The sequence below is a fragment of the Micromys minutus genome (assembly GCF_963924665.1).
Source record: "Micromys minutus genome assembly, chromosome: 21".
In the NCBI taxonomy this organism is placed as follows: Eukaryota; Metazoa; Chordata; class Mammalia; order Rodentia; family Muridae; genus Micromys; species Micromys minutus.
In genome coordinates this window covers 30,000,652-30,028,269 of record NC_137956.1, presented here as the reverse complement: position 1 = coordinate 30,028,269, position 27,618 = coordinate 30,000,652, and the positions used below count along the sequence as shown (strand labels likewise).

Here is a 27,618-nt window from a genome sequence, read left to right as displayed (position 1 = left end):
GGAGATTTTGGAGTCTTTCATCCTGAATGGGTGTCTTTATCAAAGTCCTCTCTGAGAGGCTGAAGGGTCTATACAGAAAAGGAAGGACTGGAAGATTCAGAGGTGGTGGATGAATTCAAGGAAACAGTATTTTCTAGATGCAGTAGAGCAGAAGCATAAATGAGCTACAGAGACTGTGAGAACACACGTAAGACCTGCAAACGTTAGAGAAAAATGTCAGCACAAAGGAGGGGATGCAGGCACAAAGTCTCATTAAGAGCCAAGAAACTCTTCACCAGTGATGGCTGCCTAGAGGGAGAATCAGTTTTCATCAGTAGAGTGGCAGAGGGAGCAGGCTCCACCCACACTCAAGGGTAGACAGATGGCCAACACAAGTCAGACACCACGTTTTTTCAGTGGTGTTTGTTTTGTTTTAGGATAAAGAAAATGAAGTTGGGTAGAAAGAGTGAAGGAGGGTCTGGAAGATGTTTGGGGATGGAAAGAAATATGATAAAAACATACTGAGTAAAATACTCAAGGAATAAATAAAAAATAAAACCAAACAAAATGGCACAGTAACCAGGGCTTGGTGAGCAGGGAGGAAGAGGAGGAAGAAGAGGGAGAGGAGGAGGAGAAAGAGAAGTAACTTCCCAGGTGACTAATATGTAGTTAGGATTGCAGTCTACATGTTTTACATCCCACCTATGTCGAGGGAAGGCAGGAGCTCTGGTAGAAGTGAGGTCTAGAACGGCATGGAGTTGTCCTGTGAACAGTTGGGGCTTGAACTCTGCTTGTGACTCTTAACCCAATGTTATTTCCAGCATCTGGAGTTCAGCTGGGTTGATTGGTTGACTGTCAGATTAGTCAGAAGGGTCTTCCACATGAGTCTTTTCTTATTTCAATTATTTTCTCTATCCTTTCTCCTCTTCCAGAGCTGGCATAGTCTGTCCCTGCTCCTGGATTCTTGTGCATGCTAGTCAAGCACTCCCCCACATAGCCACGGCGTCCAGTTTCTTTCCTACAATTATTTATTTACAAGAAATATGCTTCCCTGTTTCTTTCTTATAAATATTTTTTAATTTAAATTTTATGTGTGGCTTTGTGTCTGAGTGTATAGGTACACACATATGTACACATTTACATGGCACACACACACACATACACACACACACACATACCATGTGTGTGCAGGAACCCAAGGTGGCCAGAATAGGGTATCCAATCACCTGGAATCCCAGCTATAGGTGATACAAAGCTACCATGTGTTCAGACATGATCTGGCTACTCTGAAAGAGCAATAAGCACTCTGAACTGCTGAGCCATTTCTTCATCCTCATCTCTTTACAGCTTCTTTACATCTATGGTGGCATCGCCCATAGTCACTTACACTTGAGTGTGAAGTTGAAGATAGTCTCCCTTTCCTAGAGGGATTTGCAAGTAATATTATAAGATAGCACCGTGAGAATGACTTGGCATCAGCCCCTGGTGGGTAGATAAAGTCAAACCAATCAGTACCTGCCTTTGATTAGGGTTCACCCAATTCTAGCTTTGGATGAAAATCCCGTCAATTTCCTTTCTATTCATAGATAACACTGGAATATCTCCCGGGTGCGCAGTACACTGTGAAGCCAGGTTCTGCCCACCAGCCCCCATTAGGCTTTCAGTGCCTAGGTGGTCGGGGACTTCTGCTTCTGTGTCCTCACTACACTGTGGCTCCAAATAGACAAGCGATGTGGAAAGTACTTAACACCCAGATGATGAATTCCAAACCATGCACACTGCAGAGCCAAGCTGTGCCTCTAGGGAAAGGAAGGTGCACATCTGTGCTCTCATGATGCAATCTGTGGCTTTGCAGAGTTTCTCTGTCTACCCAAGGGAGGTGTTGGGAAAAACTGGCCTCAGAGGCTCTGGAGAAAAAGCAGGCAAAGGTGGATGTAAAATTTCTCTAGAGAACACGTTTTAAACAGAGATCATTTTTATTGGGGTAGCTTCATTTTAAGAAAAGAAAAAGAGACAAGGCAGAGACAGACTCTGCTGGCAGAGACCTGGGGTGGCTATGTGTTTTGACCTCATGCTAGGCACAGGGGGCTCCTGACCACCCCACTCGTTCCTCAAGACCAAGGTTATCTACTTGGGCTGCGCAGGCTGCTCAGTGTACTTTCTTGAATACTTGCTTGCAGATCACACCCTCTGCTCTCATTTCCTGGAATAAAGACACTGGTTATTAGCTAAAGCAACATCAAACTTGAGAATCTCAGGACAGGGACTTGGGACATATTTAATGGCTCCTATTGCTCTGGATGAGCTTCACTAATTCTTTAGGAAGTTGATGGAATGGGACCCACAGAGATCAGGCTCTCTGGTCCTATAGACATGGCCAGGTGGGAGAAGGGGTGGCTCTAAGTTGACCAATAGGAACCCTTGATGGCGCCCTTGTTTTTACTCCCTTAAAAAGCTTAAGGGCTTTAGGAATTCTTTAGGCCTGGAACAACAGTCTGTGCCCAGGTTCAAAAGAACCGGGCCCAGAGCCATGGCTCACTATTTTGCTTCAGAGTAGTGCAAGAATTTAAAGATGGGCTGCCCACTGGAGTTACATGAAGCTCTTTTATCTCAGTGGGTGGACCCAGACCTTCCAGGCAGTTTTAAGATCTTCCCACGGGAGTAGCTCCTGCTGACTATGGCTGGGGGACAGTGACATCAAACTCTGTTTTCCAAGTTGTTTGTATGACCTTTACTAAACTTTCAGTGCTGACAGAAGAATCTTGAAGCCCTTTGAGGGCCAAGTGAAACCTCAGAGAACCTTCTGTGCCCTGATTTGCAGCCTCTGGCACACAGCCACTGGGTTAACAGGTGAGGGACACTGAGATCACATCCACTCTTTTTGCAGCTAAGCTAACAGAGACCGGGGAGGAGCCTGAGCTGGGAATGCCCAGGCCCTAAACAGCTGGCCTCCTCTTTTTGAGGCTCACACAGTCTCGGGGGCTGCCAAAGGGGGGGCACATTCTGAGATTAGGATGACAATAGCTGGGGTCCTACCCAAGGCACACAGTGGATGGCCCAGGATTTAACTCAAGGCTCTTTCTGCAGATGGGGTAGCTGGGAAGGTCCAAGATGGAGGAGTGATAGGGACATTTAGGGGTGTGGGAGCTCTCATAGAGCCCAGCCATCTTTCCCAGGCAGAAGGCAGAGAAGAAATGGCTTTGCGCTGAGGCTGAGGGTGGAGAGCAGGACTGACTGAAGAAAGCCTTTCCTGCCCCTCAGCCTAAACTGAGATCACATTCTCCTGGTGAATTCTGCTTAGCTCTAGCCCTGTTGCGCCAAGGGTACCTATACATTATTTGGAAGCAAAGGTTGAATCTGTATTTTGGGGGAAGTGCAACCAGACTCGTAAGCGAGCCTCTCAGAGTTCCAAGTCTTCACCACATCAAAAACAGGAAGCTGGTTCTTTATTCCAGAGAACACAAGGGCCTAGCCAGTTGCTCGGTCTACCCAATGCCTCTCCACCTGCTCCCATGGCTGGATCTTGAGGCAGCCTAGACCTAGAAAACACACTGTGTGGGTCATTCAGGAGATGCTTCCGAATAGAACCAATGCCTACGCATGGTGCTCTTTTCAGTCGTCCCCTCACTCGGGGAATGCAGACTTCTGGGGACACAGCCTGCGTCCCCCACCAGAGAACCTACCAGGTGAAGTTCATCACCCTCTATCCACTGGGTCCAGCCACGTCCCTCCTTCTCTCCCTTCTGCACACACTGGAGCTTGTCACCATCCCAGCTCACTGTGGTCTGCCAAGGCAAGAAACACAATAGTCAGTCCTGGGGAAGCTTCCCCGCCACCCCCACCCAGGGGGACTGAAGGAGAAGGAGGCTCTTGACCTCAATAATTCAAGGTGCGCTTATGGCAATTTCAGTGCGAAAACTCACAACCTAATACTCCCTGCCCACCACATGCCTTTATTAAAGTGTGCAGATCAGTTTTAAATTCATGAAAACCTTCATAAATTCCACTTAAAAGGGCAATTAGGATGGGGAAATCATCACTGAGATAGGGTTGAGAATGGGAATCAGGGAGGCGGGATTTCTGGAGCTGACCACAGGCTATGTATGCCAGTCAGGGCCTTGTCCCCTCATCTTCTCTGTTAGGAGAACCCTATCTATCTCCAGACAGTCTGGCCATTCAATCATTATTACTTCAACTTTTGCTAGGTCTTGTAATACCTACAAAACTCCACCCATGTCCTCAAAGAGCCTTCATCTTCCAGGGAGAATGACCTCAGATGTCAACAAGGCTGTCGGTGTTGGCAGACGGCCTCCTGCCTTCTCTAAGCCAAGTGTCAGTCTCCACGGTTATATCCTGCTGCAAGGTCTCGGGTTAAGAGACTTGCTCTGCTCATCTGGGTGGGCAGGATGTATGTCAGCGGGGCTCGAAGTCCCCTCTTATGCTGTGCTTCTAAGATTCTTTTTAAAGGCTTTATGTGACTGGAGTTTCAGGTCAGAGGCTTTAGGAGACCAGTGGTAAATTAAGAAAGGGGAGGCCAGAAGAAAGAGATACTGGGATGGGCTCCAGAGGGGAAGGCTGACCCATAGGAGTCTTGGTGGTTTGTCTTGAGATAAAGGCAGAGGTGGGGTAGTATAAGGTACAAATGCTTAGGACTGTGTGCACACTCCTCCTGTCCTGCCTGAGACCAGCCTATAGGCTGGACTCATCTGAAGCAATCCCACATCCCACCCTGGAGCTGTCACATCCTCACAGAGACTGCTGGTGTGTCCTTCCAGATGCTGAGAGGAGAGGAGATGCATCCCTGAGGGGTTTCTGTTTCCTTGGAGTAGCCAAGACCCACCCAGGAACATGGGGGGGGGGGTTTAGGGGAGCAGGGGAATTGGAAGATAATGGGAGCTCAATCTGGTCTCCCTAACATGACCAATAAATAGGTGCCTGGTGTTAACAAGATAAGCATAGCCAGGGCATCTTCCACATACTGTGCCCACCTCCATAAGAGAAAGTCCCTATGAGCCCTGACACCCTACAGTGGGAAGGACTCTGTTCACTCTTTCTCACTGTGTGGTTCTCAGTGACTTTAACATTCCCAGGTTTATATATTCCCACCCTGCATGAGGGCACCAGCTCAGGGGCCTTGGCTTTACATGGCTCAGGTTCTGAGCTTCCTGTGTTCTTTGTCACATTCGGCTTAGCGTCAGGACAACCAGTCACAGCCTAATGCAGACGAGAGGAAGGAAAAAGCTAAGCAATGGGTGTGGAGTGAAGACTGTCCTGGAAGCCCAAGTCTCCTTACTCCTTGATGCCCTCCAATGGGCACTAGCCCCATTTTTGCGTTTACTGTTTCACTACTGCCCTCTGCTGTTGAGAGGAGCTTGCAGCAAGACATTCAGGAGATAGCTGGGGAGATGGGTCCTTCTCAAAAGCAGTAGGGCATGAATTGGAGCTCCAAAAGTCATGTAAAAAGGCTTGTGCTGACTTCTGCTTTTGATACCAGTGCTAGGGAGACAGAGATTAGAAGATCTTTGGGAGCCCAGCCTAATCTGTGAACCATAAGCTAATGGAAAACAAAACAGAGAGAAGAAAGGGGGACGAGGAGGAGGAGGGAGGGAGAAGGAAGAGGAGAAAAAGGAGGAGGAAAGAAAGATGGGAAGGAGGAAGGAAGAAATGAAGGAGGGAAAAAGGGAGGGAGAGAGGAAGGAAGGGATGGAAGGAAGGAGGGAGAAAGAGAGAGGATGGGGGGGGGGGAGCCCGAGAGCGAGCCTGCTGCGCAAGTTTGGATCCTCAGAACTGACATTTAAAAGCTGCATGCAGTAGTGCACATGTCTGTAATCCCAGTGTGACGGGAGGTGGGGAGAGCTGTGTGACACCAGTGTCCCATTAGCCTAGCGTGAGCAGCCATGGACAAGAGAGACCGTGGCTAAAACAAGGTAGATGAGAACCGACACCAGACATTGTTCTCTGACCTCCACGTGTGTGGCATAGCACTGTGTACCTGCAGTGGTGACCCACAGATGTGCAAAAGTGAGGCAGGTGTAGCCAGGGGTGCACCACTTTGCACACTGATCTCACTCCTGGAGGTGGTTCACAGGGAGTGGGGGGCACAGGAAGCCTTGCAGCTCCTGTCCTTGATTCAGAGACTCGCTTGCGGCACACATGTAGCCTCAAGCCTGAGAAAGTCCAGTGTCGGGTCAGAATACAGTAGTCTGTGTCCGGTGAGGCTGCAGTAGGCAAAGGCTGTTATGTCCCAAATGCGGCAAAAAGACACGCACTGGGTGTCGTCCGTGTCTGGCTTGGGATGGGGAGAGGGAGTGAGAAATGAGTCCTCGGCTTCTAATGGCTCCCAAGAACAGGTGGCTTTCTCTGCAATCATCACACTGTGCAGGTGAAGGGCTCCTGAGCCCACTGAAGCATGGGCAGATGGGCTAGATCTCAGCTAGGATCTACAGGGTTTTGTTTGTTTGTTTTCCAAAAAAGTTAGTCAGCAGGCAGATTCACACCCTCTGGACATAAAAGGAGAAATGCCAGCGAGTCTGTGTAACCCCGCTTCTTCAGAGACAACTGCCTAACGTTTTGGAATACTTCTGTCCAGTCGTCTATCAACACACCCATGTATCTCTGCTTTTAGAAAATTGGGTTTACTGTCATGTATGCCTTTATGTCCTCGTTTTCCGTATTAACTAGAGGCCATAAGCATGTCTTTCATGGTCATATACTATCCGGAAAATGGCCTCATCGTTTGAAAGAACCGAAGGAAAATGAAAATGAGGGACTCTTATATACTATCCGGAAAATGGCCTCATCGTTTAAAAGAACCGAAGGAAAATGAAAACGAGGGACTCTTATTCAAAAATAGTAATGATTTGAAGATAGCAACAGCAGAGCATCCAGACAAGTGAGGAGCCCCCCAGGGTCCCTGAAGCTGACCTTGGTGGTGTTTTAGTGAACACGTACACCATTATTCAGCCAATTAGCTACTCTGGGACCCCAGGGTATTTTATTATTCTATACAGAATAAATAAGACTTCCTCATATACAAAGCTTTCAACACATTATCTCCTCAGAACATATGTCCTAAGGAGGATCTGTCTTGTGGAATCGTGTGCAGATTGTTACAGCTTTTGACGACCACCCCAACTGGATCACCAGACTCACACCTGTTTACCCTCCAGGGCCAGTGTCCGAGACTGGCTGCGACTGGAATATTCTCTAGGCAAGGTGAGCTTCTGCCCCTAAGGCCATGGTCATTCTTTCTAGATCCAATGACATATCTGGATATAAGCAATAGTAAGTGATACCTTAGCTCAGGGCGCTGTCTGGTGGTAGGTAGAGTATCAGGCACTGTGGTTGGAGGTCCAGGAGCAAATGCACACCTAAGATAGAGAAGTCTTTCTGAGGGCCCCACGCACAGGGAAGAGATCCCTTAATTGTCACCTGCTAGTGTCCAAGCCCTTTCCTGGACCTAACCCAGCTCCTCTTGACTATCCTACATAACTTAGAGCACAGATTACTCTCGACTATACTGGACATGGTGGGGCATCTGAGGTGAGAGAGGTTCTCTGACTTTATCAGAATGACCCTGACTAGAAGATGGGCCTTGAGTGGCTCAAGGGCACTCCTGTTTCCCATGGCATGACACCTGCTAAAGTCTGTGGAAGAAGACAGAAGCGTTTTGGTCCCACCACTGAGATGCTGAGGCAAGAGGCTCACTGTAAGTTTAAGGTCAGCCTGGTCTATGTGGTATTCGCCCCATTGACTCAAAGTCTGGCCTTCTTTAGCAACAGGAAAGGGGTGTGAGGAGCTTTAGAGGGAAGGGCAATCACTCAGAATGAAATGAAAGGTAGCTTTGGCTATTGGAACTCAGTATGTAGACCAGGTGGCCTCAAACTCAGAGATCCATCTACTTCTGCTGGGATTAAAGGTATGTATCATGCCCGGTGAGAATTCATTTTCTTATAACACAAAATTCTTCTTACAGCCTCCTCTAGGATCCAAAAAGGTCTTTGGCTTTCCTCTGAGCTCAACAGCCAGCCATCGTTCAATGCCTGATCTGAAGGGGTCTTGGAGGCGGTTTGATCCATTTTCCTAGATTGACCCAATTAATCTGCATCTGGGAATGGGAGACTTCAGTCAGGGAGAGAGGAGGTTGTTGTTGTTGGTGGTGTGTGTGTGTGTGTGTGTGTGTGTGTGTGTGTGTGTGTGTGTGTGTAACTGCTACCCTAGACTCAGAACTCCACCTTAGATGTGAAGGCCAGATACAAGGACAAGGCAGTGGACAGTCACATTGTAGTTCAGCTTCTCAACAGTTTCTATCCCAACACTGCAGGAAGGTACAAAGGGGTTGGAGCCTGGACAACTGCTTATACCCAAAGCCAGTCCAAGTCTTTATTAAAAATGAGCAATAATTCCCATCTCTTTGGCTGTGTCAGCAGCTTTCTGAGCCATGTGCCAAGAGATGAGTGAAGACAATTTTACACCTTCAAGGGACTGTCATTTCAAAAGCCATTATCCACCTCCCAAACACTCAGAAATCCTAGCTGGTGCTGCGGCCAAGAAGCCTGGGTGACCCTATCCCGGGTGATGTCTTGATGCTCCTTTGTCCCTTTCAGGTGACTAGCACTGGTTGTGACAGCCAGCGACCTGACATGACCTCAATGTGGCACTCAGAAAACATTCCTTAAAGTTCCCACATGCTGCCACTCACTCTAAGGACAGGGATGCCTGGACACTCCTGTCCCTCCATGCTTGTCCACAAAGGACTGCCAGGTTCTTGTTGTACCTGCCTCTAGGTCAGTCTTATCTCTGTGGATCTAGAGGCAGGTTGTAAGAGGAGATGCCTTTCCTATGGGGAGTCTAGTTTTGTCCACAAGCTCCAGAGCCAGGTCTGACCTAACTCTGACCCCAATATCCACACTCTTTAGATTTGGGCATAAGTCAGAGCCCAGATGGTAAGTTGGTATTTCTTGCCTGAGAGTTGTTGTCAAAAGATACAGATCCGCCTTTCCTCCTGCAGTTTGAACAAGTTTTTTAACACTTGCTTTTTCTCTCGGAGGGTCTTTTCCTGGTAAGGCAGCCTTTGGAGCTTGTATTAAATAAACTGTTGGGTGGGGGTGGGGTGGGAATGGAAAAGCCCTAAGTGCTAACACGTGAGGCCCAGTCCTGAGAGCTTGCAACAATATTTCATTTATCCACAAGGCTTAGAGCTGCAAAAGATCCCCCAAGCTTCTGTAATACTCAGCCTGCTGCCAGTGGGGCTGACCACACTCAGTTGTCCCACTGAGAAGTGCAATGGGTAGGTAGTGGCTTCTTTTTGTCTAGTTCTCTCCTAAGGGGATTACTTAAGATTACCCCAAATCAGTACATGTAGGGGAGAAAGCCAACTCACTGTGACCACAGATGAAAACCAAATTAATAAGGCTTTAAAAGTGTCAACGAATAATTAGAGACAGAAAGACCACTGAAAAAGCCACTATGACTACATAATGCCATAACAAGACCTTTGAGGGCACCAGAGAACTCGATGAAGACTTTCAGTTCCACCATGAGACATTAACAGCTAATGATAACGCAAGTCTTAGACAAAAAAAAAAATTAAATATGTCCTGATTAATAACCTTGGCACATTATTTCCTTCTCTCCCAATTGTTTTAAAAAAGGCCTGGACTCAGATTAGACCATTACAATGTTAGGGATACTACCGAGACCAAGGTTCTGAGGAGCAGGTGAGAGGCTGGGCTGGAGAGTGTTAGAGATCGGTGTCACCCAACCCTGTCCAGGCATCTGGAAGGCTTCCTGAAGTGAGAGCATTGTATCATGATCACCACCACAGTCACCATCGTGACCAGTATGGAGAGGGTGCTGAGTGGGTTATGAAGCACCTTGGCTCCTCAGACCCCTTAGAGCAGCTGTACTCCCTTTAGAAGCATGCAGCCTGAGAACGAGGTCACCCAGCTGTGGAGTTGTCAGTGACTGTGGGCTCAGTTGAGCCTTACATTAGGAGGATGTGTAGCCTGGCCTTGCAGGGAACAGCACTCAACAGCCATGGACCAGCCCCTTCGAAACCTCCTGCACACTGGCTGCTCAAGAGAAGAAGGTTAAGGTGAACGAAGAGTCAAGAGGAGAGAAACTTTTTGAGGAATGGTAGGTCCTGGGTGGTCGATGTGCTGGAGGTTTGAAAGCAGCTTGAGATAGGGGCAGCCTGGAGGAGTTGTGGCCACCAACTGCTGGAATGGAAGTCAGAAAGAGCCACAGACTCTGAGCTCATAGCTTGTCCACTATTCCTACAGGGCCACCTTTCACCATGGATCTCCATCCAGCAGGCTGCAGTGTCTGCTACAGCCATGGAGCTGTGGTTCATTCATCTCTACGTCTCTCAGGTGAGGTGACCCTGAGCCATTCACTTCACCTCTGCAGCCTCCAGGTCCTCATTGCAAAGCCATAACTCTGCCAGAGAGAGCGTAGCATCAGCTCAAATGTGGCTAAGTTTCCATGAACGGCCACAAACTCCTGGGTCAGCAGGGTGTCTCCTGAGAATGTCTCCTGAGGAGACAGTTCATGGAGTGGGAGAAAGTTGCAGCCCTTCCTGTCTGAGCTCTAAAGGTTTTCCCACACCCCCTCTTCTATCACCTCATTTCCACTGAGAAGCATTTATCCCTGATTCTCTAATTACCCCTATTTCACAGATTAGTAGAGGCTCAAGGAGGGGGAAATTATTTCCCCTAGGGCAGCAGTTCACACAGAGATGAGATTTCAAAGGAGGTCAGGCTTCAGAGTTAACAGGTCATGACTGACTTCTAGACAGCGTGGGGCATGGATGAAAAAAAAATGTGTACAGGAAGATATGGAAAATTGCCTCCCTCGACCTTGGGCTTTTTATCGTGCCCTGTGGCCTCTGTGGTTGGGAAGAACAGATTTCAAAACAGACCTCAGTCCCCTGCCGCTTGACGAATGCATTCCATAGCATTGCTTCATGAAGGGCTCCTGCAGTTTAGATCATAAAGCTCAAAGACAGATAACCCAGAGCTCTGACCCCTAGGATACCAGTCACACTTCTCTTTGCTAACCACCCGAGGATCCAAATCCACTGGGTACCTATCTGTCCCGCATCTTAGTTTCTTCATAGGCTACATAGGATGAATCTGGGCACCTTCTTCATAGAGTTGTTGTAAAGATGACAACAACAACAATAACAACAAAAACAATAATAACAACAAAAACAACACCACATAGGAAGTGCTTGGAAGAATGTCTGGCAGAGGCAAAATACCTGCTAGACATAATCTATTCTTAAAGTGGATTAGAGTAGATCTTGTATATGGTCAATGCCAACCTTTTATATCATTGCTGCTTCAGTTAATGCTCATCTAACAAATACACCAGAACCTATCCTGATAGGTCTTAAGATGCAGAAGGAAGGAAGGTCTTGACCACCTCGAATCTCACATACATTAATTAGCAAGTGTCACAGGTGCCATAAGAGATACACCTGCAGAGAGGGAGCTTGGGACAAAGGGAAGGATAGTTGCATGAGGGCCAATCCAGACAGGACCAACAGAGCAGGTGAGCCTGGCTCTCTACCAGTGGGAAACTATGCTTCCAAAAAGAAGCAAAACAGACCACCCCAGAAAAGTGAGCAGAGAGAGCAAAGGAAGGCGCCCCCACGTACGGGATGGGACCAGGAGTATAAAGTGTATGGCAAAGAGGGGACAGGCAACAGGCTGTATCCTACTGTCGGTCACAAGTTGTCAGCACTGAGGAGCTCCTGGAGGTGTCAGCTGGGGAGCAGTATGGTCAGCTTCCGTGTGAAGATGTGAGGGATGGGCTGGAGTCTAGACAGTGGGAGAAAGGAGATGGCTGTGGAAAGAAGCAGTAATGAAATGAGGCTGGTCCATAGGAAGTGACCGGTCCAAAGCACAAGAGACATTAATTGTTGTTATTGTTACAGGCAAGATCTTCTGAGCAGTGCACATAGAAAGAGATGGATATTACAAAGCAGAGTCCCTGAAAGAGGTTGAGGAATTGTTCCTACACACTTTTATCTTCAGAGCAACTGTTCACACGGCTGGGTGGTGGTCTCTGGAACTAAAAAGCCAGAATTCCAGGCACCGTAAATTATTCAGTACGTAGGAAGCTGGCAGGAGACAGCTTGTTCTCTGAGCCATGCAAAATCAAAAGTCACAAATTATCTAAAGCTGGGAGGCCAAAGGCAACAGTTACACAAAGTGGCGTGACCCTGGTGGAGTTCCCCCTCCCAGGCTGTGACGTGGGAAGGCACAGCCTGCCCCCTCTCAACCGAGGGACACTAGACTGAAGCAGCTCTCAGGTCTGTATCTATGAGGGCTGGGGGATTTTTTTAAATCAGGAAACTGCACACAGATACCTTTGTGCAAACTTAACGGGGGAAAAATGTTTTCCTGGAATATAACCCACGTGTGGGCTGTCTGAGTCAGAGGGTAAGATGACTTTCTGACTCACACACCATTGTCAGACAGATTTCTCCCCCACTGGCTGAGGGTAAGACAATTGCACTGTGCAGGAGGGGAAGATGGCTGTGGAGCCTGTTTCCTTCCATCCTTGTCTGTGGATCATTTACATCTCATCACCAGAGGCCCTCGCCCCCATCAGAAATGCAGGAGGGCTGTTGGAGTACAAGGACGGAAAGATGCAGTGCTGTCCTTGTATCCAAGGTGCTATCCTGGGGTGTCTGTGTGTCAGAGGAAACCCCAAAAGAAGTCAGAACAGTTAGCTATGTAAATGCACTTTAATGAAGGCTTACAGTCAGCAAGACCGATACCTGCGTGATCCTGTGCCTTCTCGTGTGTGTGTGTGTGTGTGTGTGTGTGTGTGTGTGTGTGTGTGTGTGTGCTCGTGCACGCATGCGCCAAGCACTTGAATGAATACAGTTTAATTTACACAAAGGACAGGGTGTGGCAGGGTTCTAGACAAACAGGGTGACCGATGGGTTCTCAGAGAGGGGACTGCTGAATTGGGCTTAACCCTAGTTATGTGAAATACTCTCAGGAGTGTATTCAATTAACTCTAAGTCAAATACACACGGCTACACTCCTGGGTCCAGGGGGAAAGGACTAAAGCTTACTGTCACAGGAGTGACTGTCAAAAGAAAGGGACAAACTCCCTGGGTCCCTCTGTGCTTAAACAAGGAGGATTTTTGGCAGGAGGTCTTCTCAGCTGGTGCATTTGCTGGATGGCAAAGAGGTTTTCTCCAGAGGGCTAACTGTCCCTTTTCAGGCCTCAGGATGGTCTCCGGAACTGGGCCCCAGAGGTGAGAAATCCCCACCCGAAGAAGTACAAAGGGCAGGCTGGGGCACACCTACAGGGCTCCTCTCCCACCCCTGCAGAGCCCCGCTCACATTAGTCTGCAACAAAACAGCCCGATCTGGATAGACCTAAGCTTAGCCAGAGAAACAGGCTCCAGACCCACTGGGCAGTCAGACTGTGCCAGAAGCCATGGTGACAGCTTCATGCTTACAGCACAGCTAGCTCCCCTGAAGCATCCATCAGTCAGTGTTTGTGTAGAGCCCTGCCACGCCCTGCTCTTTCAGATGTGGAGCCTGGACCCTCCCCTGCTGAAGATGGGCGAGCCTTTCTTACTACCAACAGAAGACAGGGAGACTGTACAGTTTGGATAGATGTTCCCCAAGCCCCATGTATTCAAGGCTTGGCTCTACTGGGAGGTGGTGCGACTTCTTTAAGAGTTGAGTCCTGCTTGGATGAATTCTGGTGGAGGGAGGGTATGCTCCTGAAGGGAATGTTGGGACTCTGCTTTTATTCTGGCCACTAGGTGAATAGCCAGCCCCTGCACTGAGCTTCCTCCATGGCCTACCAACCTCGACGCAGGCTCGGAAGGAACAGCACCAACTCACCACCCACTGAAACTTGCAAGGCTGCACGCAAGCCAAAATAAACCCTTCTTCGTGTTGTGTATATCAGCTCAGCTGGCTGACACAGGGCCTTCAGAGCTCATTAAAAAAAAAAGTCACACACATTGCACATCTGCCTTCCTCTCTTGACACGCTCGTTCCTGAAACCCAGCTGCCATGGGGAGTTAAGTCCATCTTGAGAGACTCTTCGACTTCCCAGCTGGCCGGCATTCAGCAGGGACAAGCCATCCTGACCTATGTTCAAATTGCCTATTTGTAAATGAAGTAGATGACTTGCTTTAAGGTACTAGTTTTCAAGGTAGGTTGCTGCTCTGGAAAAAAAAAAAAGGCACCCTGTTTAATTCTCATGGTGCCACAGGTGGGTATGGTGTCTGGCTCCTCCTTTTGCAAATGAACAGCTGGAATGTGGAAACAGGATTTTCATTCACAGCCAAATCTGAATGCTCTGCCATTCCCTGTCTACTCAGAGCACGTTTTCCTGTTCACCAGTACATTCAGTTGCATTTCTGGATCACTGGGACCCCCTAACTATTACGGCTTCTTGCAAGAACCCTGACCCTGTCCCCCAGTGGAACAGGGCTGTAACTGTTATCATTCACTCAGCCCCCACCCCAGAAGTGAGCGGCTTTAGCGGAGGCCACACAACCCTTCCTCTGAATCATGATGGGAACATCATAGGAACCTGAGCCTGGCTAGCTGTTCCTCAGTATCAGCAGCAAGGTCCTGTGAGCAGCAAGGTCCTGAGCAGCAGCAGCAGCTGGGGACTTGGTAGAATGAGCACTTGAGCCCTGCCCCAGGGCTCAAATGAGGGTAAGACAGGCTCAAGTGTGTGACTTGGGTGGTAAGCTCAGGAGCTCTGGAGTCTCAGTGTCTAAGGATGTGTCCAGACACGAGAGACAGGAAATCAGTTCACGGGGCTTAAGGAGAAAGAAAGATGTTCTGTTAGCTTAACTATATGGAAAAATAGTATTAGCATTGAGAGCCCCCATAACATTTCAACTTTTTCCTGCTCCCTCTCTTTCTTCATTTGAACGCCTGCATTCCTGACCTTGTCTTGTTTGTGTTTTTGTTTTCCTTCATTTCGATTTCTTCATGTAGCCATGGAGAGCAGGAAGATGTCCTCCGCACTAGCCACAGAGAACCTATGCGTATGCCGCACCATCCTCTCTCTGTGTTGTGTGCGTTTGTGTGTGTCTAGGAGATAGTATGATGTGACCAGTTGGGTCTCCTGCATCACCCTGACAGCAGTCGATGGGGTGTTGCATGTGCCAGCCCGCCAGGACCCAGAAAGGGAGTAAGGGATTCTCCCCAGTAAAAGGAGCGCCCCTCTAGATGATGTTAAGGAAGCACTGACGGCCAGGGACAAAACATCAACCATTAATAACTTATTTCAACCAACAGCTGGTGATCGTCAAGTCCCGGTGTCAGCAGGGGTGCTGGCCCTGTTTTGCAGGTAGCATTGGAAGCAGAGCAAAGGCAATGCAGGCGCAGTGAGGATCCTCTGCCAGGTAAGTTCCCTCACTCCTGCCTTGCAAAAGTCCAATCTTAAAGAGGCAGTGTGAGTCCTGAAAGCTACTTTGTAAATTTTGTTTGGTTGCTTTAATTCTTTTTTTTTTTTTTATAATCCTCAAAAGTACGCTGCTGACACTGATTTCAAAGGTCGGGAGAACTTTAACTAGGACATGAAAGAGATCCTGTGTTGAGGACTTGGAAAAGACCCAGCTGAATACTAGGCCCGGTCTGGGCAGGGTGGCTCTCAGAAGGCTCTCAAATCTAACAGCATCTGAGCTCTTCCATAGCCCGAGGTGTTAATTTCACCACTGGCATGATATTTGTTACCATAAGAACCCAAAGATCTCTTTAATGGGTCAAGAACAGAATCAGGAAGCTGGCAAGACTTTAAACCAGAGTGCTGACAGCATTTTGATGGATTTCATGTGTTGTCATATATAATTAGATGCCTGGCCGGATGAACAGATAAATGGGCATAAGTGAGTGTTTGCAAGGAAGTTAGGGAGGGAGGGGAAGGAAACACAGATAGTTTAAAAGAAAAAAAAAAGATTGAAAAGCTCCTGAAAGTGCAGATAAAGTGAGATGCCCCCCCCCAAAAAAAAAAAAATCACTGAGTCAAAATCAAAACAAAACAACAAAACTATGCGCAGAAATATGGAATTTTCCCATCTCTCTTCTCTCCTTCCCTTCCCTCCTTTCCCCTTTCTTCCTTCTTTTGGGCTGTAGGTTGCTATTTTGCCCATCTGACCAACTGGTAGATAGACACATGTGGCCAGGCTTTCCAGATAGACCCTGTGGAAACTGTAGCCATAATGGGTTTTGAGGGGGTAGGGTGTGGGTTGAGCAGGGGAAGGGGCCTTTTCCTTCCCTTCCATTCTTAGGCTATTTGGTGTTCTGTGTTTCCCCCCTTCCCTTTTATAATAAAAACAAAGAAAGCAGCAGAGGGCCAAGTACTGGGAGTGAAAGGCAGGCCCTGTGGAGGGGTCATCCTGAGTTCAAAGCTAGATACAAGGCCAGGCCAAAGCCAGGGGGCGGGCGGTGCCAGACCAAAGTGAACAAAGAGGCCTCTTCCAGGGAAACCCCGACCTGGTGTCCACTGTGGAATGACAAATGGCCCTTCTGCCACCAGCATGCAGAACCAGGCTCACTGCTGGTTGCTAGCAGAGGCTCAGTCTCATTCCATAGGATCTGTTCACTATGAAGGGACAGCTGAGGACATGAACAGAATTATTTTAGGGAATGTCTTAACCAGAAGTGGGAACTCTACTTTAGGGTGGAGAACACTTACCTGAGCCGCACCCAGATAAACCCATGCAGGCTGATTGTATCTGACACACACGGTTGGTCTCTTGTCTGATACTGAACAGTATAGACAAAGGAGACTGAGAACCTGTGGCTTTCAAACCAGCCTTTCTAAACATCTGCCAGTCCTGAGGCAGCTGCCACACCATGGTCCTGAGGGATCTTTACTGACCAGACTGGAAATGTGGGCTAAGAGCTCCAGGGACAGAGAGACAGCTCCTGCCATTCTAGACACGTCGAGGGTGGCAGGGGAGATGAACGAGAGAGCCTGTGACCTATGGTCCTTTGCACCTTGTTTGTGCTTTTTACACAGGCACAAATATAGCGAGATGCCACTGTCTCCCAAATCAGGGGCTGCAGAGTAAACCCCACGAATTGCTACTTGACCCTGGACCTTGGGTACCAAGGTGGATGAGGATGATGATGAGCTTTTCATATATAGGGGGCACTGCCAGGTGTCCAAGAGACCCACCCCGTGGGAAGAGAACACAAGCTTTCTCTTAACGTTTTGTAAGAACAGTCAGGCGTAGGTTTTTTTTGTTTTGTTTTGTTTCTCCCTGTGAAATTTTAGAATCCCTGGCCCTCACTGGCAACCAGCTCAAACACTGTGCAGGCCAAACAAAATACATCTGCGGGCTGGAATCCATCTTCTGGCTGCCACTTGAAACACAGATAAGATTCCCCAAGTAAAGGAAGAAACAGACACTGCGCCAGCAGCCTCCTGGCCCTTTGGAGAGGAGTGTCAGCTTGGCTCCGCCTTGCTCAGTAAGGACACCCTGCTGGCCTGTCAGGTCACATTTAGGCCCTTTTCAGGTCTTCATCACCGATGTCCCCCTGCCATGTTTTGCGTATACAGCTACAAACATGCTCTTGCAGAACACGGGGGTCTCTCAGGGCAGTTTCCTTTCACCCAGAACTGTCCTGAGCGCCGGGCTTCACTGTGCATGAACTGGTCTGCTTGTTCCTTTCTCCCTTATCCTTCAGGACCCTGCTCAGGTGGCCCCTCCTGGGGGCCTTCCCTAACCATAGCTCCTTGAACTGGAACTCTGTTCCCCCTCACCCTACCTTCTATTTCCACCATGCATGATTCTGCAATAGCCCGCAGAGATAGCTCTCTCCTCCATGGTCCTGGGCACCCAGGAAGCCAGCTATCCCTTTTCTTAGGCTGAGCCCTGAACCCAGCAAGACACAGGTCTGAAGTAGCATTTATTTACCAGACACTTTCCCTGCCCTTGGCTTTTCTTTCATTCCTTTCCTGTTTGGCCAGCTACGGCCACTTCCTGTCTATCCTACCAGCCTCAGATCAGATTTACTTGCGATGAGAACTGTCTCTGACCTCCCAGACCTAAGAGTGGTGCGTCTTTGTCCTGATCACACTACAGTGTGAATGCCTGCCCTGGACCCCTTCCCCTAGTCTAAGTCTTCCCAGACCCCACTCCCACACTCTTATCCCCAAGAGACTGGAATTCCCTCAGAAATCTCATCCTGGCAAAAAGAAAGTGTAAGCCTTGGTTAGCCGGAGGCGAGTGGGAAGAGATTAGCCACTTGTCCCAGCCCCTTACAGAAGAGACAGTGAGGGGCAGTGGTGAGCATGAGCACACTTTGGCAGAACTGCTTAGACATGCATATCTCAGGCCCCCTGTTTAAGTCTTAATATTACTTTGGGACCCCAAGATGGTCTTGGGGAGATGGGTTTCTGGCTCCTTTTATTCCTTTTTCCCAAAGTGGCCACAATAACTAAATTTCCCTTTTCGTTTTCTTTGATACTTAACTTGTCTTTTAAAAACTGGCTTATCAGAACAAGGCAGCTGAGTGGGGTATGGATTCTGTGGGGTATAGACTGTGACCCCAACTTTGAGAGCCATCCTTCCTCCCAGAGAGCAATGCCAGTGAGTCCTGTAGCAGCAAAGAAGACAGTGGCATCACCCCAGCATTGCCCTGCTTACTTGAGCAGGAAGCCCTGCTTGTTCACCTACCAGGAAGGCCTAAGGAAAGGTAGTCATTGCCCTTTCCTCTGTGGTCCCAATCCTCTCCTATACCCCATTCCTTTCCTCCTGGTGCAGTGGGAGCCTCCTCCAGAACCCCAGGATCCCCTCCAGCCTGCCCAGGACTCGCCTCCCTTTGTCTTCATAGTGCTTGCTGTTATGACCTTGGGTGTCTGTCTCACACAAAGACTGTGTGTTCCTGGATGTCACAGACTGTGCTCTGCTATTTTATCTGCTCCTGATGACATGATCACATTCAAGGGAGGCAGGCTGCTTGCTTTGACGTTCCCTCTGCCCTTTAGGTAACCCTCACTCCAAGGTTAACATAGGAGGAAGCCCTATGTATAAAGGTGGAGGATTAACGTAAACTAGGCCGTCACCAGGCACACAGTGGACCCTCAGTGAATACTCGCTAGGTGATTAGTAACAACAATCAGCCAGTACAAGCCGGCAAATTCAGTCTTGCAGTCATCCCCAATAAAGACACCTCTGATGTGAATTCCATGTAGTGGCCTGGAAGCAGTCTAGGACAGTGGAGAGAAGGCAGCTCCTGTCTGAAGGTGTCCGTTCTGACTGTAAGCATCTGGTGCCTGGAGACTCTAGAGCAGCGGTGCTCAGCCTTGCCAATGCTGTGACCCTTTAATACGTGTGGTGTGATGGTGATCCCAAACCGTAACATTATTTCTGTTGACACTTCAAAGCCACAGTTTTGCTACTGTTACAAATTGTAATGTAAATGTGCAATGTAAAAAGGCAGGATATCAGATATGTGACACCCCCCCTCAAGGTTTCAAGCACGGCATTAACGGTTGTTTTCACTGTCCCAAGGCCTCTCCAAGTACACTGCCCACTGGCTACTCCGTTTCCATCATCCTGGATGGATGGCTTCCCAAAGAATAAAGCAGGTAAGACCGAGTGGGCCCTCATGGCGAGAAGGTTCAAATCCCTACTCCTGAAATTGTCTTTCTCCTAGTCACTGGCTTAATATGGGATTCCCAGTCACCCCTTCACTGAGCTGTGGTGGACGTGACTCAGTTCAGGGTATACACATTTATAGCGGATAAATGCCCTTGACAAATGAGAGAAGGGTAGCAAGCAAAGCAAGGCAGGTCCTGGAAGCAGGCACAAGTCAGGTCTGGACTGAAGACCATGCAAGGGACACTGGGAGTATCCTGGCCTCCCAGAAATCCCAGATGCTGACAGAGGCCTGAGGCTGACCTTCCGGAGTCCGCTGTCTATTGCTAATTGGGGTCTGCGGGTCACTAGTTTCCCACTCTTGGAGGGGCTGGGGCCTCCTCTACCCTACTGCTTCTTCCTCTGACCCTGGATGCTGCCTACTGTTCTATAGGGTTCAGAACTGGGTGAAAGGTTGAAAGGAAGCTCAGGGCTCAGTGGGTATCAGTGTGAGCCAGGGTTAAATCCCAGCTTTGCAGCAGGCCAGGGGACTTCCAGCAGAGATGAAGGTGCCCCTACTGCCTTCAGAGACCTTGCACTAGATCACTTGGGAAAAATTACCCTGCAGAGGACTCCCTGTCCTTCCTTTCTTCCTGCTCTGCACCAAAGAGTTCGAGAATTCCAGGCCCCTCCCCACTGCTCGTCCCGATTCTTTAAGTTGGTTTTATCTGTAAAGCGAACGAGGTCCTATCTCCTCACAGTTAGGGCGAGCCTTGGCGAGGCCATGTGTCTGAGCACCTGGCAGAGTTGGAGCCTCCACAGCTGACCAAACAATCGATTTTGTCCAGCACTTGAAGGGTGGGTTTAGCCTGCCTTGGGGCTCAGGGACTGGGAAAGAAGATGCAGTGTTTGCTCCCTTCAGATGAGCTAACCCAGCTCCAGGACAGAACCCGGGGGGAGGGGGGGCAGGAGACACCGAGAACTCGAGGGACCTCACCATGCACTTGCGGTCGTCTATGCCTGTCAGATCCTCCTCAAACTCCTGCCCAACTTGGAAGTCCATGATATAGTTCCGAAAAGTGCTCAGCGTGCGAATGATCATGTGGTCGCCATCCTGCACGATCTCTTTGTCTGGCTTCAGCAAGTTGGCGATTTTGCGCAAGGCCACGTTGACATCTACAAGGGGTGCGGAGAGAGCAGAGGCAGAGTTGTCAAGAAAACCCAGAGAAGAAAGGACTAAGGTTGGGACTCCAGCTTACTCTGCGCAGCCTCCGAGGGCCAGGCCGTCTGTGCCTTGCCTTTCCATTTTTATTCCTTTGAAAACAAAGTTTTGTTTTGTTTTTGGTTTTGCCCTTTTATTTTTTTCTCCAGACCTTTAAAAACAAACTAACAAAGCTAGCTTTGCTCCAGTGATGGAATAATCTATCTCCGGGGATAGCTAAGGGACTCTTGCCACCAATTAACCCTAACAGCTCTCGTTGGGACCCTCTAGTTGGCCCCCGGCGGCGGCGCTCTGGGCTGGGGCGGCTGGTGGGGTCTACGGGGAGCAGGGGTTGCGCACTGTAGGCGGCTCTTACCGAGCGCGCGCAGGTACTCCTCGAAATTCTCGTTGCTCAGCATCTTCCAGTACCCGTTGAAATCCACAGGCATTTTGGGGACAGACTGGGATCACCCGACACAGAGAAGGCGGGAGCGGCTGTGGGTTCGGTCAGGACGGTGGCTTGCCAATGCACTCCCGGTGATGGGCGGCCCGGAAATGGGCGCCCTCGGGGGACTCGGGGCTCCGCGGGGCGGCGACAGCTGGATTCCGAGAGTGCACAAAGCCCGCAGGAGGGTCCATTGTAAGGGTCCCTCCTCCCAGTGTGAGAGGGCGGGGCGGGGGCGGGGGGCGGGGCCAGGTTTGTCCCTGCTGTGGGCCACCTTCAATTCAGACCTTCCATTTGCTCTTTTCACCTCCCCAGCCTAGAAAGAGGAAGTGTAGAAAGGGAAGGGTTGCTTTTGGTCCTAGTTTCTGTGTACCCCTCCCCACTTCCCTTGGGACTCATTCAAAAACCTGGAATTCTCACTGGTACTCCCCATGGGAATCCTTCAAACGCCTGGAACCCTCACCCACAGGCCTCTCGAGTGTTCCAGGCCTTTTGTCTAAGGCTCCTCTGGGTTAGTGGCCTGGCCCATTCCTAAAAAGCTGATCAGTTTCACTCTGGGGATAAAGAACAGAGCAACTGCCCACAGGTCTCCCAGGAAATAAAGCAAAGTTGGTGGTATTAAATGTGCATGGGACAGGAAAACGCTCCAGGCGAACCCATGCACGCTGGTCAGAGACCCAGACTTTGTGCGCGTGTGGGCTGACACTCTTCTGCGGGATAGTGTGTTTTTGTCTTCCAGGGATGGACAGCACAGACCTTTCTTCGATGCTGCACTTTGTTTTTTTCTGACTCCCCGTTGCTTTAGTAGGGCTTCCATAACTAACTAGCTTCAGCTCCCTTTTGCCTGGGTCAGGAATGGGGAGAGGATGGGGGTGGGCGTGTTCTGTGGCTTTTGATCCTTGCTGCCATTGGCAACAGTAGCAGTGAAGACCTTTATCCCATCTCACCTGCCACCTGTGTGCTACAAAGAAATGACATTCAGTGTCTGACTTTTTGACCTACTAAAGCCTGTGGAATGAGGTATGGTATGCTTTCTTCTTGGTGCACGCCTCCCCCAGTCCTAGGTCTATTGACGAAATACACCTAGGCTAAAGACGAAAGGGCACATCCCCTCAGGGTAGGGCAAGTGTCCTCTGGGAGAAAGGTTGGAATTTTAGCCCTCCTCACTCAGGGACTCTCTTGCTGAACCACGGGACTCACACCCTCAGCACTATAGAAATGAATCTTATAAGATTCTCGGTAGCACTGCTGGTCCCAGCTCCCTAAAGTTCAGCAAAGATGTCTCCAGATGTTGTCAAGTTCTGGGGTTAGAAAAAAAAAATCACCCTGGTTGAGGACCACATCTGTATCCCCATCACAGCCTTGGTCTCCATCTGTCCTCTGTCTACTCTGGCTTGCTCAGGCTGTGGGTTGTTGTCTAGATCCTGCCCTCCTACCCCCATTTAGTGCAGGACTCAGGTTGGGCAGCCAAGACTGCCTGTCCCAGCCCCATCTAACATAAAGGTGAAGAAGTCACTTCTGTCACTCACGAAGGAATAGGTGCTGCTTTGGCCCAAATCCTCTAGTCTAAGACATGTGTGAGGGGTAGCCAAGGCACACAGCTTCATTGTCATCCTGACTCACTGAAATGGAGGGTTGGGTTGGGGTTTGAATGCTGAACAAATGGTTCCTCAGCCACCCCCAACAAGTCTAAAGTTCTTCCCCTGCGCCCTCCCCAGCCTCCTCCCTTTGTGCCCTGAGATGAGTCTCCAGGGTTGGTTTATGCCAAACTTAGTGCAGTGCTTGACACATAGTAGGGACAGTGAGCCCTGGTGCTCTGTCGCTGAGCTCAGAGTGGCTCCTTATGTTCTGGACAGAGGTTGCGCCCGTTGTTTGCTCTTCCTCAGGGAGGTCACTGATTTGGCCACTCCTTCTTTCCCTGGCCACTTTGGCCATCTCCTGTTCTCTCGACCTTTACTCTGAGCTGGTTTGCTGAGCACACAGCACATCAGTCAGTCAGTCTCTGCCCCAAATAGGTCTAAAAACTCCCCCTCCTCTACATCTTTTAGGAGGCTTTCTGTAGTTGTCAGGGCAACAGTGTTCAACCTGTGGGTGGTGACCCCTTTTGGAAGGGGGTGTCAAATGACCCTTTCACCCAAGACCATTGGAAAACACAGATATTCACAATTCATAAAGTAGCAAACATACAGTTACGAAATAGCAACAAAAATAATTTTATAATAGGGGTCTCCACAATGTGAGGGAATGTATTAAAGGGTCGCATTAGGAAGGCTGAGAACCAATGAGTTAGGGCTTCTCTTGTGATGAAACAGAGGCAACTTGTAGAAGGGTTGATTATTGGCTTAACATTCTGAAAGGATGAGAGTCCGTTGCTGTTATGTGGGGAGCATGACAGCATACAGGCAGGAATGGTTCTGGGAAAGCGGCTGAAAACACGTGTCTCAGTCTGGACGCCAGAACAGAGGCCACTGAGAATGAAGGCGAAGAGAGGACTTTGGAATTGGAAAGCCTGCCTCCCATTCACTCTGCTTATACATCCTCCAATGAGACAGCACCTCCTGTGTATGGTACCAACCTGGGAACCAAGAATGTAAACATCTGAGACTATGGGGGTCATAGCTGCCGACCTTCTCGTAGCTGTGACCGGTTTGCATGTGTAGACTTCAGTGCAGGCCAGATGCTTTGATAGACTGCAGTGCAAAGTACTCCATGGATGCTGTGGGTACCACTCTGGCTCCCCCTCTGCTGCTGTTCCCTCTGCCCACTGGATTCTGTAGAGCCGGTTTCAAGTGTCCTTCTGTGTGACTCCGGGTTGCCTGTGATGTGTGCTGCACAGGAGGAACAATGGGAGAGAAACATCGGAGATGTGGGGCCTCTGGGGGCTGGGGATCAAGGAGAGCTTCTTAAAGGAGGTGGCTCTTGCTGGGGCTTCAGGTCAGGTAGAATCAACGAGATGTCAAGGGGATCCAGGGGAAGATCAGCATGGAGAGGGAAGGAAGAAGAGGGGAGGAGGGAGTTCAGGGGACAGTCAGCATGCAGAGTGAATCAAGGGGCAATCTTGTTCATGGCAGCCTGCAGTAGACAAGGAAACTCCTTACTGAGCTTTCTTCATTCCCTAGTCCTAAGAACAGAGGTGGAGATTTACAACGGATTCTTGGAGGTCTGAAAGTGCCAAGGTTGAGAGCTGCAAGGCACCTGTGTGTGTGCGGTGGGACAAGTGGGAGCAAGTACCACTCCTGGGCTGTGGTGGTTAGGAGCAGAGAGAAGCACTGTGGACTCGTGAAGGGGCTCAGTCATCCAAACCGTAGCAGTGACACATTTGCAGGTCTCAAGGTCAGCTCCTTGGCACCTTTGAGAGGGCCATTATTCTGCCTGTACATCTTGGAACAAGCAAAGTCTCTGGTGGGTGTGTTGTCTTATTCCTATAACCAGAACATTCAGGAGGACAAGATGGGAAGGTTCCCACAAGTACAAGACCAGCCTGGGCTACAGTATGAGAGGGAAAAGGCAGAAGGAGAGGAGGAGGGAGAGGACGGAGAAGAAGGAAGTATGAGGAAGGGGAAGAAAGAAACAAAGAAAACAAAAACAAAGAAAGAACTTAAACCCCCATTCCTGTGATAAAAAGATAAGCAAACCCATCACATGGTCACCATTTTAAGCTAATGAGTATGGGAATAAGCTTTTAAGGCTACTTGGAAGACACAGAAAGAGCAGGCAGTGATCCTTGGAAGAGAGATGGAGAACCCTAAGAGGCAATAAGACCAAAGTCCCTGTGCAAAGTTCAGGGCTTTTCAGATGCCAAGTGTCTTAAATACACACAACTGTAGAATTCTGGGTGTTCGTTTTCATAGGTTTTAGGGGCAGGATGTTTGAAGAGAGGGTTTTTTTGTTTGTTTGTTTTTGAACTTGTTCCAGCCACATGGGTGGAACGTCGGGATTGACTAGAGTCTGAATTTGTGTCTAGCTCTGATTCTGAAGTCCTGGATCTTTTAAAAATATTTTTAAAGATTTATTAATTGCATATGAGTCCACTGTCACTGTCTTTAGATACACCAGAAGAGGTTATCAGATCCTATTACAGATGGCTGTGAGCCACCATGTGGTTGCTGGGATTTGAACTCAAGACTTCTGGAGGAGCAGCCAGTGCTCTTAACCTCTGAGTCATCTCTCCAGCTCCCTGGAGCCCTGGATCTTAACCACCTGTTATTGTCCGTTATTATCACTGAGGTGAGGAACTATGGGGACTCTAGCCTGCTGGATTTGATAAATAAGCTGACAGCAAGGAGTCATAGGGAGAAACTAAGCCTCCCAAGTCATCATCAATATAGAAGCAGAAACTGAATCCCACGTGAAATAAAAGCACAAGGCGTATAGTCTAAGCAGAAAAAAAAATCTATAAGCTGTTAAGAATTAATGCACCTTAGTAAGGCTCTGACTAGATTTAAAAAGAATGAATCTTGCCAGAGTGATATTGTTGTGATCTTGGAGTAGAGTTATACAATGGAGGGATGCAAGGGAGACATCTAGTCAGGCACACATTGATGTCTAGGATGCATGCGGCTGACTCCACTGAGGCACTCCTCAGAGTGAATAAAGATCTGCCCATGCTGACCCACAGCCAGGAGGAGCTGCCCTTGGAGGGATAGGCCAAGATTGCATGGAGTTAGCCTAAGGCCCCAGGCTGGATCATGCCTCCTCAGAAGCAGGTGAGGGCAAACGTGATTTTAGACAGGCTGCAGAGCACCCGGGCATCTGAAAAGATGAGAAGCAGGCCAGGAGCTCAGACTTAAAACAGTGACCACCTCCCAAATAGCATACAGTCGTTCCTTGTCCCTGACCTCCCCGCTCTGTCTTAGAACTGATAGAATCATCTGAGTTGGGTTTCAGATTTAGATTGGGTTTAAACCAGGAACCCACTGTCACCCATCTGGTCACAGGTAAGCCACTTGGTGTCTCACAGACACCATCTTCACTAGGGAGGTTTAAGGAGTTTGACACACGTCTTCTGTAAACTCCAGTTTGCTCATGCTCCGTGTCAGTGAGGCCTTCTTCTATAAAACCACAGCATGCTCTCCAAGGCTCTCCAGCTGTTTCCTATATTGGTGGCTTTTCCCTCATTGCCTTACAGCTAAGCCCTATTTTCCTATGTCCTTTATAGTAAATCCTCCTTCTCTTGGACCTATCAACAACTTGTTAATTTACTTATGTGTGTGTTCGTGTGTGTGCTTGTGTTTGTGGCATTTGCATGTGTGCACATTTATATGTGGATGTGCGTGACTCTGTTCGTTCCTGTAAAAGCCAGGACTTCCCCTAATTTGGCTCCCTTAACTAGACTGTCAGTTTTGTGGCTGTAACTATTTCATTAGATTCTTCTCTGTTTATGTGTCGGGGAACATTTTTTATGAGCTTAATGTTGAGGGAACTCAAGAATTGTCAAAATTACACGACATGGATCTTTTTAGCAAATCCTCATGGACCATTCCCCTGGTTTCCAGAACTGGTTGGAGGCTGACAATGTTGTGAGTGAGATTCAGTCATAAGGAAGCTGATGTCTAGTAGAAGGCAGGGATGGGAAAGCATCCTTCAACCTCAGTGTTTGAACATGGGAACCAAGGTGTTTCTTTGACCCAGAGCTGATGTTGGTTGTTCTATTGGATATGCTGTTGGAATATCTTTCAATGTAGGAAAACCAGAACTTCAGAGAAGTGTGGTTCATCCTTAGGTGTGGTAATAACAAGTTACCTGCACCCCATTCTGGAGGAAACAGAGAAGACACTAAGTATTTAAGCACAGCAATTCCTGTAAGACAAAGATGACAGGTCCTTGAGTAATTGTCTCCTCACAGAAACAGGAGTGTGGGCTGTCATAGTCATACAGAAAACAATGAGCTAAGATCACTGATTGCTTTTAGCAATTTTTAAGAACAGGTACATTGAAGGAGGCAGGAAGAAAAGCTGGCCTTGCTATTCCTTCCCAGACTGAGCCACGCAGCATGAAGAGATGCTTTCCACATTGGGGAACAAGAAGGCTTTCGGTGTACAACTCAATACCAAGCAGAGCCCAAGACAAAGCCTCTTGTCTCCAGGCTAGTGACCTGACTGAGCCCTGGATCTTCACCCTGTGACCGCAGAGGGGCTCCCATCACACCCCCTAGTCCTCAACAGCACAGCACAGAATGATTTCGTTTGCTGGAACAGGGCCAGGACTCTAGGTTGGTAATGAATGTGTGTGGGTGAAAGCTAACAGTAGGCAGATCTCAACAGGCCCTGTCGTCTGGCTAGTGCTTATGGCTAGAGACCTGGACCTAGCCTGCCAAGGGAAGACTTGCCACTCCAGCCAGATGGACTGCATCTGTTCTAGTGGGTTCACCTGCGGCTGGTTGCAGTAACAAGAGCCACCTGA

General features: G+C 48.9%; 1 protein-coding gene across 1 annotated transcript; it reads right to left on the bottom strand.

The window, feature by feature from the left end:
* Positions 1 to 1,968: 1,968 nt before the first annotated feature.
* RBP1 (retinol binding protein 1) lies at positions 1,969 to 21,410 on the bottom strand (the record flags this gene model as incomplete). Its single annotated transcript, XM_080934773.1, is given in 6 exon segments — positions 1,969 to 2,182; positions 3,663 to 3,764; positions 20,568 to 20,746; positions 21,148 to 21,238; positions 21,242 to 21,292; positions 21,294 to 21,410. Coding segments are annotated over 6 exon segments (594 nt in total). The 3' UTR covers positions 1,969 to 2,128.
* Between the last annotated feature and the right edge of the window lie 6,208 nt (positions 21,411 to 27,618).